This window comes from Siphateles boraxobius, unplaced genomic scaffold (assembly GCF_051911475.1).
Source record: "Siphateles boraxobius isolate OS27281-9 unplaced genomic scaffold, OSU_SipBor_1 66, whole genome shotgun sequence".
NCBI lineage: Eukaryota > Metazoa > Chordata > Actinopteri > Cypriniformes > Leuciscidae > Siphateles > Siphateles boraxobius.
The window spans coordinates 23,424,756-23,436,813 of NW_027509193.1; the positions used below are offsets into that span (position 1 = coordinate 23,424,756).

Here is a 12,058-nt window from a genome sequence, read left to right on the forward strand (position 1 = left end):
GAAAATTATATATAAAAGAAAATATTTTAAGTAATACGCCTTTAGGAAAACAGTCGATAATTACATATTTCTAACATTTTAATAAAATAGCATGACCACTACATTATTTCATGTTAATTCTTTTACAGAGTACAAATTTCAAATCTCTTGAGTATTGCACAAACACAACATTCAGAACATATTCACTGTGCATGTTGTGAAATTTGTAAAGTCCAAAAATTCCAATAACATTTTAACATATAACAGAACTCCATCTTTAAATGATGGTCAGTTTCCTACAAAATATTTTGTACAAACAGACACCGATTTTAGTCAGACCTCAAACTTATAACATGGATAGTGATGCCCATTAAGCAATGAAACATACCACCAGTTAATTACAAACTCTCCAATTCTTTCAGAGTAAGCTTAAAATATTATAAAACAAATTGCTTATTATCTCAGTGATGATTTAATTACAATAGTCTCGAGTCTCCTGAAAACAGAAAAACACATTAGACCGTCTACTTGAGAACCAATGTTTCTTTCATTTTACTACTAATATATATGCAACAAACACATATTTGTATTATATGATGCAGTCTTAAAGTGTAGTAGAGGGTAAAACTACTGAAAAAAACCGGGGTCAGTAATGCTGGTGTCTAGGCTTTAGACAAAGATCTGCGCTAACACAAGCATTCCTTGAGCGCCCCCTCATGGCGTGAAGTCTGTGACCAGCTGTTCACTACAGCAGTGGATCAGAAAGGCCGCTGCAGGAAGGAGATGGGGGGTGAGCCCACACTCCGCGGACTGTGCAGATTGGAGTCATAAGAGCCCGGAGTCATTCCCATTATTGAGTCTCCATGAGGTGTTTCTCCATGCAGAAAGTCATCTTCTTCCTCCATAGACCCCTATGAGACAAGATCAAAGTGTTATTAGATATTCTCTGAGAAAAGTTAATGAAAAATCCATTTGTAACCCATCATTTAGTTTGCTTTAGTTTATGGAATATTGATGTATTTATTATAAATGATTTATCCGTGCCATATTTTATGTGCCCTCGTAATAAGGTGTTTACTGGCGAGAGGGCGGGACAAGCTGTCACTCACATGACGTCATCACAACAATAGCAAGCCATAACCATCTAATCAATTCCCAATTAACAAAATCAAGTCCCTCCCTGCATTTTTTCTTGTTTCGAGAAGCCATTTCACTTGTATATACACGTCACAAAAAGTATCCAGTATCCGATATTTTAAGCATCCAAATGAAATCCTCTTTGTGGCCACTGTGAATGCAGGTCAGGGTCACCTTTCTCGCTTCCCTTTTTGGCACTTGAATCACACAGTCGGAAGGCTCCTCCCACACCTGGTAAATTGGCTCAATGAATTTTCCAGAGCTGTTGTAAAAATGAACAAATAAATTCATTAATCCAGTGAACTATTATTCCAGTGCTGAGATTGATCGAAATGGACATGATTTTCATACCTTTTCAGGAGATATGGATCAAAAGGGAAGAAGGTATCCAGGGGGTTTGTGTTCGTGTACACAGAGTTGCCGCCCACTGAACTCCTCACCACTGGCAACAAGTGCCGGTTGTTCCGCTCAATGATGGTGTAACAGAACACGAGCTGGTACTTCCTGCCAACAGACGGGTGAAATTGCCCTCATTTGTCATGCTTTAATTTCATAAAGCTTTGTAACCTGATGAACGATATCTCTCTCGTGCTGTACCTGGTGATGGCTGCAAACATGTTGGTGACAGCAGGAAGACAGACCCTCAGAGGGTTGAGCTGAGACATCACTATACGCTCTAGATTCAAACCCTGAAGATACGCCAACCCTGCAGAATGATCAGTGTTCACCATAAAGAAGAGCAAAAACATAGTAAAGATCTTAGATATATGTACTTTTCATATTCATGTTAAATCTTACTAATATTTTTTTTACAATGAAATATATAAACAAAACATCATGTGGTGCAACCATCAAATAAAAAAGGACATTTTGACTGACCTTGTTTTGCTGTAAAAAAGATCAAATTATCTGATATTTTAATGGACTTATTGAACTTGACACCAAAGCATGTGAGCGGAGCGGTAAATCGGTAAGGTAGCTATTATGTTGTACTCCACTCTTTATACGCAAAAATTAGTTTTTACGTGCATATGATATACGCAGTTTTTGCGTACATATGATACACACTTTATTGTGTGTAATACACACACATCCCACAACACTAATCCTACCCAAACTTATAATACATATGTACCCCACACCACTACCAACCTTACCCATGCGTATCACATGCACGTAAAAAAATCATTTTCGCACATAAATTGCACGATCAACACAATGCGTGCTTATAGAGACGCATTTAATGTGACCAGGTTGCGCTGCGAATTAAGATTTCCTTCCCATGAATTTAAGAATTCGTTCTCATTTAGGCTAAATCATGGCCAGAGATTAAATTTGTTCCCTGGTTTTAGTAAATTATGGCCACGTTGTTGAAGTAATTAATTCTCTCGTTTCATTGAAAGGGAACGAATTATTACAACGAGGCCATGCACGATTTACTAAACCAGGTAGGCTAACGAATTATTATATCGTTAATTCTGCGTTCGCTTTAATCAAAATGAGGAAACAAATTATTAAAACATGGTGTTGGGTGGGAGTAATGAATTGTTAATTCGTTATCCAATCATCATATCAGTGCGACTAAAAATAACCTATATAGCCATAGATAGATAGATAGCACTATTTAATTCAGATGTGTTTTTTGGAGTTCTTTATGCATTTCATCTTGTGTTCATTTATTTTTTATATGCCTTTTTTTGCAACGGCAGTTATGTTCACGGAAATAAAATATCAAAAATCTAATATACTTTTTCAGTTATTGCATTTTATAGGCAGGTTTGCTAAAGGGCAATGTCATGTTTTTTAATTGATAAAGTTAATTTAATGCATTTAAATTAATAAAAAGTACAAACTGTCACAGAATATAATATAATTGCTATTTATAATCCTACTATTGATGCATTATTTCAAGAAATCCAATACAAACTAGATCAAACTAAATCAATTAGGCTACTACAGAGAAATGTAACGTCGGAGCGGTTTTACCGGTGAGCGTGAGTGTTTGCTTGGACCGTGAGCATCTTGCTCTGCTTGACACAGTCCTCTTTATATCACTTCCTTTTTTTCTGCATGTTGGATGGACCACACGAGTTTGATTTGGCAGACAAACGTCACAATGAAGCACTTTTTTTTAAAATACTTAAAGAAAGGACTTGATCTTTGAGGGTGCTTTCACACTTGATTTAGTTGCCTGGTCCGAACCAGAGTTCAACTGCTCTCCCTCCCCCTGCTGGATTATTTGGGTCTAAACCCACGGTGCGCTTGCATCATCAAAGGAGGTAACAACGACACAGGAGAAGGCAGCAAAATGCAAAGCGTTTCTCGCCTCACTATTATATTAAGATTTTTTTAATGTTTGGTTTTGTTTTCAAAGGGTCAGCACAAAAGCACTTGCGTCTATCGGGACTCTCTGCTTGAAGTGCATCAGTCACGCTTGTCAGGAAAGTGAGTGAGAACACACACAAAAGCAGTTTTAATCAAATCAAACATCATCAATAGCGGTTCACTTCCGCGATTTAGTACGATTGCGTGACCGTGACCACCCTTTTTATGCGGACTTGGGTATGGTTCACAGGTGCACACCCGAGTTCGGAAAACAGCGTTCACATCATCCAAACGAACCAAACTCTGATGTCAGTTGAACCCAGGTGCACACCAAAAGTACTAGTGTGAATGCACCCTTAAAGGATTAGTTCAACCAAAAATTATTATTCTGTCATTAATTTCTCACCCTCATGTCGTTCCAAACCCGTAAGACTTTGGTTCATCTTCAGAACACAAATTAAGAAATTTTAGATGAAATCGGAGAGCTTTCTGTCCCTTGATTGACATTCTAAGCAACTGACACTGTGATGCTTCAAAGCGTCATCATATAAAGTGATTGAGTCACTAAAGAAAATTTGGACTAAACCGCTCAATTCATATGGATACGTTTTGTTTCGATCTCTTTATAAACTTTTTGAAGCGGCAAAGTGTTAGTTGCGTAGACTGTCAATAGAGACAGAAATCTCTCAGATTTCATCAAAAATATAACGGGTCTAACGGGTTTGGAATGACATGAGGGTCAGTAATTAATGACAGAATTTTCATTTTTGGGTGAACTATCCTTTTGAAGAGGCTTTTTTCTTCATTATGTTATCAGGTTGTTTTTTGACTTTATAATTTTGACTTAAAGACCCTCAAAATATCTAAATGAATTTGAAATTCTAAATAAATTTCATGCTTAAAAGAGGTCTTTGTTTGTGCATGCATGTTTTGATAAATTAATAGATCAGGAAAAGAACAAAAAGAAAAAGAAAAATTTAACTTACAAATGATTCCACATGTACTGACCTTTCTTCAGACTGCCCTCCAGAATGACATTGTGCCTGAAGATCAGTGTGTAAAACACAGCCTGGCAGGCTGCATAAAAGGGGCCGTGGAGATTGATGTCACAGAATGCTTTGGACCCCGTGTCCTGACTGTCAATGTAAAGGTGCAGCCAGGGAACTAACAGGTCCAGACAGGCCTTGACTGTCCTAAGGAAGAGAGAGGAAACACTACAGCACCACTTTTGACATGTAGGTTTCAAATTATGGTTTGAGAAATAAAGGTACCCATGCCAATCGAACCGCTTTTCTTTCTCAGTCACCAACAAAGAGACATTAATGTTTAATTATCTAATCGAGTTAACAAACCACTGCCCAGAAAGATGATTAAATATTGAACTCCAATGTATTAGATAAGATAAAACTGCATGATAAAGTCACGTACGACACTGGCAAAAACTTGGCTCTTGCCATGAAGCTGCCCATGTACCCAGCAGCGGCCTGTCTCAGTATGGGGGGCTGGTTGGGGCCTTGTAACAGCTTCCATAAGTGATCCAAAAAAGCTTCAGCCAAACCCTGAAAAAAATTAAAAAATAAAGTTTTTGATGTCTAGGTATGCTTTTTGTTTGTTTGTGAATGAGAGAGAAGTGGGACCTTACCAGATGGAAGCTGCACAGGTAGAAGATGTAGTACTGCACGTGACACGAAGCATGAGTGGGAAGCACCACCTTATCAAACACACACACCAGGTCTCTGTACAGAGCTTTGGTTTTCTCAATATCTAAAGAACCTGATGAGATTGGAACAACAAAAATGATGAATAGGAAAATTGTATAATATTAATGCACATATTAATAATGCATGTAATTAGTTAAATATTAATGCTGGTGTATTTTATCACTTTTCTTTACATGTATATATATTCTGCAATGTCATTCACAGTAACTGGCTCACACAATAATTACACAATAATGGCATATTACCATTCAAAAGTTTTGGGCTAGAGATTTTTTTAATGTTTTTGTCTCCAAGTCTCTTATGCTCGCCAGTACTGCATTTATTATTAATCAGAAATACAGCAAACACAGAACATACTTATTTTAAATTGTAATAATATTTGACTATTTAAATTTTTTATTGAAATGTACTTTATTCCTGTGATGCAAAGCTGAATTTGCAGCATCATTATTCTACTCTTCAGTGTCACATAACCCTTCAGAAATCATTCTAATATGAATTGATGCTCAAGAAACATTTATTATTGTGTTGCTTAATATTTTTGTGTAATTCGTAATAAATAAATTGTGGATTATTTGATGAATAGAAAGTTCATTTATTTGAAACAAAAATCTTTTGTAAGATTAAAAATGCCTTTACTGAGCCCAAACTTTTGAAAGGTTATATTTTCTTGTTTTCATTCCTAAAAAAGGACTGAATGTAGTAACCGAGTTGCGATTAAACATTCTTGACTGATATCCCTTAAAAAAACAACACTATGGAGTTAATAAAATGGTAATTCTCTGACCATTAACATGGCACATGTCTTTAATGTAAGCCAGCAGGATGGTCATCATTGTGTCCAGTCTCTCTGCCATGGGATGGACCATTACAGCTCCATCAGGTGTTGAATTCAGTGGAGAGTCCTCTTCCTCATCCTGAATCAAACATATAAAAAGAGTAGATTTATGACTATTCAAACATTAAAAGAAGGACTATGACATGAATGAGTTAGCCCATTTCCTCATACAAACCAGCTGTGTTGCTATCAAAAATAAGTTGTATAGTCCAGAGGTCTTCAACTCTGCTCTTAGAGACCCATTGCCCTGCAAAGTTGACATCCAACCTGCTTCAGCTTGGGATTTTCAAGCGATCCTGAAGAGCTTGAGTAGCTGGTTCAGGTGTGTTTGAAGGAGCAGGGTTAAAGACCTCTGGTATAGACTACTTTTAAGATAGTGTTGCCTCTTTTTTAAGCGTGAAAGCTCATGCTCACATTCACTACAATTGAAACAGTGACTACACAAATTTTTTTCAAGATTTCACAGAAGAAAGTCAGTCATACACGTTTAAAACGACTGAAAATGAGGTTAAGTACATGATACATTTTCATTTCTTGGTGAACTATCACTTCACTATCAAATTAGTCTCATTGAGTATAGTTTTTTGTGCTTTTGTGTGAGTGTTATATATTAGTGTTTTGGACTCACCATGTTGAAGAGGCACTCATCCTGCGATGCTCCACTGAGATCTTGCTGAGCTCCACTTTCCACTTCTTCAATCTCACTCCGTGGTGCACTAACCTAAACGTAAAAAAACGAAGAAAAAAAACACCAGTCAAACATCTGCACGAATGCAAAGACATCAGTACACTGCCACTTACATCTAGTGTGAGTATCTTGCTGATGATGAGCTCTAAGATGTCTCTCCTAAGGTCAGGGATGTAGACCGAAACCCTCAACAGGTTGTGCACATAACACTCCTGTGTGGACAGGTAGCACGGCCTCAGTACTATCACATTCACACATGTAATCACATTACTTTACTCAAGTACTGGTTTTAAATGCTGTGAATAACTCACTAGTGTTCTAGTGGACTTCTGTACAAAAGGGAACTTGTCAGAGAGGATTGGCATCAGGAAGCGACTGGTTCTGAAAGAGCGAGGCAGTTTATTAGGGACTGCTAAATATTTAAAAGAAGCTTTGGGGGGGTTTTGTGAGACACTTACGATGGAACATATCTCGTAATCAGCTGTAAGGCTTGATGACACTGATCAAAGGTCCTTGGCAGATCTGTGTGAATTTGAAAAGAAACAGTGAATTATGGAGTGGAGTAGAAAGTCGATCAGTGGCCCAGTGCTTTCAATGGGCCGGGCTGGGCTAATAGCCTTGGACCTGTAGCATCGAGCCCAAAACCACGCTGCGTTTCCACTGTCGGGCCAGAAGCTCCACAGCACTTCACTAAAACAGGCCCGTAACACACCTCTCTGGAACTACATCACACAAACCCATCATTTCATCGACAAATGGAAGTTTTATCAGAAAACTAATCAGAAAGTAATCACTGGATATGATAAAAGTGGCCGTTAGTTGACATTTTCTTTCACGTAAAATGTTTAAACCTAAGCATCGATGTTTTACCAGTTTTACAATAATAAGTGATACATTGATCATAATGAATTAATTTGTGTCAAGACTGCGAATTAGTCACACAGAAATAAAGTGGTATTTACCGGTATTTTACAAAAGAGAGAGGACACACGTACTTAATTCAGTCGCGTCGGTTTGTGTTTATTTGAAGTCACGGGACAATGTTTACATCACATTTAGAAAATTATAATTTCTACAAATTTTCAAACAAAAATACGACCTGAGCTTTAGCACTCTCTACATTGACAGTCTCAAAACAGTAATATTTTCAGTCAGAGAAACAGAGGAAGCTCCCGAAAAAAACAGACTTGCTTAATTTGATGACACATGCGGAGCTAAATATGGATATCAGACAGTCCGGTAATAAAGAGACGAGACGTACTGAAAGATAAAATAAATACACGATTGTGAAAGCCTATATGATTTGTCTGATTTCTTCAAGCAGTCGTATTTACCATGTTTATTAATGGTTAGCGCACAGTCTTTTGCATCGCATATAAATATTTATGTCTTATACCGTGATCAGAATCCACATCGGATCACAAACAGAAGTTATTTCAAACACTCGCCGTTGCCTGAAAGTGAGTTGAGTGAGTTTAATTCTGTTTTGTTCATGTCACTTACAGTGTAAACCTAAGAAGTTATTTTTTTAGTAATATTTATATAACATTTTTAATAATAATAATATAATATAATGCAGTCTGATTAAACACACAAGCCGTCATTTCATATGAAGGAAGACCTTTGACAATCTTTTGTACTTTATAACAGTGTTCATTTGATGGCATTTAAGTGCTTAAATTTTCATTATTTGGATGGAAAAATGTAATTGAAAAATTAAACTGCACAACCATAGCAGCTATCTCAAATAATTGTGATTAGGTAGAATAACCACACGATTAATTAATAATCGTGACTGGCCTAATAGTCAATATCACAAATAAAATCACAAACCACAAGAAGTTATATAATGAAATACACCAACTTTCATCTTCGTCATCAGAATCTGAAATATCCACATTTCCCTCTTGTATTCTTATTCTCTCTGGAAAAAGGAAAAACAACAACAACATGATTTTAAGTGATCTGAACAGAATGAATGGAGTGAAGCATCAACAAGGAATAATAATAATAATCTTACTTGGTGCAAAATTACAGACGACCATTCTGAGACAGGGTCTGAGATAAACCGTCTGGGCCGACACTAGATTACTCAGAAAAGCCAGGTATTCTTCCACGACAGCCTGACTGCGACCGAGCCATGGCAGCTTCTGTTAGGGGAAACGTGTCATATGTTACAGCTAAATTGACCTGTTACCTGACTGTATTTGATTAACATTTGACATATTGCTGTTTCACTCACCAAAACAACATATATTAATTGCTCATGATCCTTTCCAAGTTGAGTGACACAAACCCTGAATTCCTGCAACCAGCTGATAATTTGAGCATCCTACAATGAGAAATATAACAATGAAAAAGCAAATTTACAATGTGCATGTTTAAACAAATTCCAGGATTCCCACACCTTGCTAAATTAAGATTTGTATAAATCATTTTGATTCAGGCCGATTCGCCAATGAATCATTAAGGCTCAAGAGAATAAATAAACTGAACATAACTTTAACTTGAAATTGCTTAATTCATAACTGATGAACTTTGCAACACTGCAACTATTATTGACCTGAATGGAGTCAACATTGACCTCAACTAAAACGAGCTGAACACAATATTGAGCATGGGAACTCTGCATGGGAAATATGCATTAAAAGGAATACTTGCCTTAATATCAGGATCTGAGAGTTGATGTTTTATCAGTTCATAGTCACGTGAGTCGCCCTGTAAACGTCACATCAGACATGTTTAACAGACAATGATATGCATTAGCTTTATATTGTATTTATAATCTGGCCCTACTCGCCTGTTGTAGTTTAGCTAAAGTATTGGCAACATTGTCTCCAAAACGCACAGTTTTCATTGGAGGTGAATTGAGGAAATCTCTGCCCTGACATTCCATTATGTATCGCAGATACTCTCAATCTGAGAACATAAAACAAAAAGACGTTAGAGTCAATGACACCTGACAAATGACAGCAAAATCCACATCACATTTCATTCAGTAAACTATAACCACTGCCTCCATGTAACGTTACACATGGTAAAGTAAAGATAATCAATAAAAACACAAACGCTGTATGAAGATTATAAGCATCGTTAAACTAAAGACTGCGCGTAGCTATTAAAACGAATACATCATGGGAGTTAGTAGATCACAACTTACCAAAAAAAAAAACTTTTATTCAAAACAAGCTATAAATATACCCGGCATTATAAGTGAGATGTCGAAATAATCACATGCGCAACCATGCCGAGCACCTCTTCTTCTTTTTCTGAATTTAATGGTGGTTGCCAAAACAGCTTTTGGTGCATTTCCGCCACCTACTGGGGTGGAGTCAGTGAGAAGCGTTGACGGACAGTGAAAAATAATAATATTCATAAATTAAAAAGAAATTAAAAAGAATAAATAAAAATGTATATTCTTTTAATCGAATGTGTTTTCTTAAGATATTCTAATAAAGCAGTAGTCACTTTTGAATTATTGTTCAGCAAGTTCTTTAAACCAGCACACTTTAGAAGAACATGTTCGACAGTTTGTAACCCACATATGCTGCTGCACAATCCTATATTATGTTTACCAGTTTTAAAAAGATTGATTCAAAGCTGTGTGTCCAAAACAAAGTCGTAAAATTAGTGTGACATTCCTTATTTTGCCACAAACTTCTCTCACATTTCCTAATTCTTTTATTTCAAGTTTCTTCCCTTTCCTTCCTGTGTCCACAACTCTTGCCATCTATAATTATCTTTTAACTAAGCCCTTCATTTCAGCTTTCCCCAGAGGGACATAACATTTATTCTTGTATACTTTAAAGCCTTTTTGCCAACTCATCTGCTATTTCATTCTCAATGCCCACATGAGCAGGAATCCACAAAAATTAAGACGTAGCCTATATTCCTAACTGATGAATTCTTAACGGGGTCTGAAGAGTTTCTCTATCCTGTATATTATCCTATCTTAGAACATATCCTATACTCTATATATTTTACATTTTCAGACTTATAAGGCTTGATAAAGAAACAGAACAGACTGAACGAGGCAAATGTACCTCTTCCAAGTTCCACCCATTGAAGGGCCAATTGAATAGCAATCAAATCTGAGGAGTAAACAGATAAGAAATTAGATGTTCTTCCACCTATTTTAAAGTCCAGCTGTGGAATTACTACTGCTGCAGCTGTATGCCCAGATTCCTGATCTTTTGAGCCGTCAGTAGCCTATATATTTGAGTACTCTTGATGTCAATATTGTTTCACCAACAAATCTTTAGAAATCTTCCTCTGAGGGTAATTTATTTCTTCCAGTAACTGTGCCAACAGCATTGGAAATATCCATGGAGGTATTAGCTGATATTGCCAATGTCGGACTAATGTCATAATCAAAAATTCCCATTCCTTTTGCCTCATTATTAGAATCCCATCCGAAACTGGCTACTTGTGAATATTCATATTCCCAACAGTTCATAAGAACATTTTTAACAGGGTGACCAATCTTGTGTCCTATTACTGATATCCAGTAAACCACATTCAATTGTTGCCACCAAAGGCGTTTCTCCCATTTCTACCAGTAACAGCGCAACTGGTGATAAAAAAAAGGCCCACGGCAAATTCTTAAAGCCTGTGATTGTATACTTTCCACCTTTTTTATCTGTGATGCTGATGCAGAAGAATAAACAATGCATTATCTATAGGTTTTATAGATCTTATTACTGCACTATATATTCTTATTAATGAGGTCCGGTTAGCCTCCCCTATCTGTCCCAGCCAAGCATCGGAGAATATTAGTTTACTTCCTTCATTTATTTACTATATTTTGAATATGTAATCCAAATGATGCCTTACAGTCCATCCATGTTCCTATGAACTTGACTTCTGAAACTTGTTCTAAAAGCTGTTTGTACAACATTAGACTTATTTTTTTAAATCCTTTTTTCTTTCTTGAAAAACATACTACATGAGTTTTGTTTATAAAGAATCTGAATCCCCAGATGTTAGCCAATGCCGAGCTCTGCACACCCGGAAGCTCTCAGTCTCATACAGCTGTAATTTTGTTATTACAGAAGTAGCCTGTTAGGTTCAGTTGTGCTCTAGAAATGAAAGTTCTGCCACCTAGTGGTTTAAAGTGTAATAACTCGATAAATGCTTCCTCTGTATCGACATTAGCTGTTAAGAAAGAATGGAAAAGGTACAGATATAAAATGGAGTGTCGCATTTTTAGCCTGGCTTACAATAATGTGTATATAATCGTATTATCATTGACTTCCATTGTATGGACAAAAATAAAAATAATAATAATAAAAAAATAAATAAAACACATTTCTCAAAATGTCTTCTATGTTCCACAGAAGAAAGAAAGTCATAGAAAGGTTTGAAACGACA

At 36.5% G+C, this 12,058-nt stretch overlaps 1 protein-coding gene across 4 annotated transcripts; it reads right to left on the bottom strand.

Moving 5' to 3' along the window:
* Nucleotides 1–60: 60 nt before the first annotated feature.
* rrn3 (RRN3 homolog, RNA polymerase I transcription factor) lies at nucleotides 61–11,643 on the bottom strand. Of its 4 annotated transcripts, none has more exons than XM_077213098.1 (18): nucleotides 11,522–11,643; nucleotides 9,489–9,607; nucleotides 9,350–9,406; nucleotides 8,931–9,020; nucleotides 8,709–8,838; nucleotides 8,553–8,612; nucleotides 7,147–7,210; nucleotides 7,000–7,069; nucleotides 6,802–6,900; nucleotides 6,629–6,721; nucleotides 5,950–6,079; nucleotides 5,084–5,214; nucleotides 4,870–5,000; nucleotides 4,450–4,634; nucleotides 1,714–1,822; nucleotides 1,468–1,620; nucleotides 1,291–1,378; nucleotides 61–890 (listed from the first exon to the last, which is right to left on the bottom strand). In XM_077213098.1, exons 2-18 carry the CDS (start codon nucleotides 9,582–9,584, stop codon nucleotides 738–740), a joined length of 1,839 nt encoding a protein of 612 aa, XP_077069213.1. In that variant the 5' UTR covers nucleotides 9,585–9,607; nucleotides 11,522–11,643; the 3' UTR covers nucleotides 61–737. The 4 variants fall into 4 exon arrangements, with proteins under 4 accessions (XP_077069213.1, XP_077069211.1, XP_077069212.1 ...); XM_077213096.1 differs by lacking the exon at nucleotides 11,522–11,643 and adding an exon at nucleotides 9,849–9,978; XM_077213097.1 differs by lacking the exon at nucleotides 11,522–11,643 and adding an exon at nucleotides 9,890–9,971.
* Nucleotides 11,644–12,058: the final 415 nt, after the last annotated feature.

Coding starts and splice junctions, on each gene's coding strand:
- rrn3 (XM_077213098.1), bottom strand. CDS start 9,584: ATGGAATGTCAGGGCAGAGATTTCCTCAATTCACCTCCAATGAAAACT. Junction 6,080..6,628: donor ATGAGTGCCTCTTCAACATG/GTGAGTCCAAAA, acceptor TGTTTGATTCAG/GATGAGGAAGAGGACTCTCC. Junction 4,635..4,869: donor GCCAAGTTTTTGCCAGTGTC/GTACGTGACTTT, acceptor TCTCTTCCTTAG/GACAGTCAAGGCCTGTCTGG.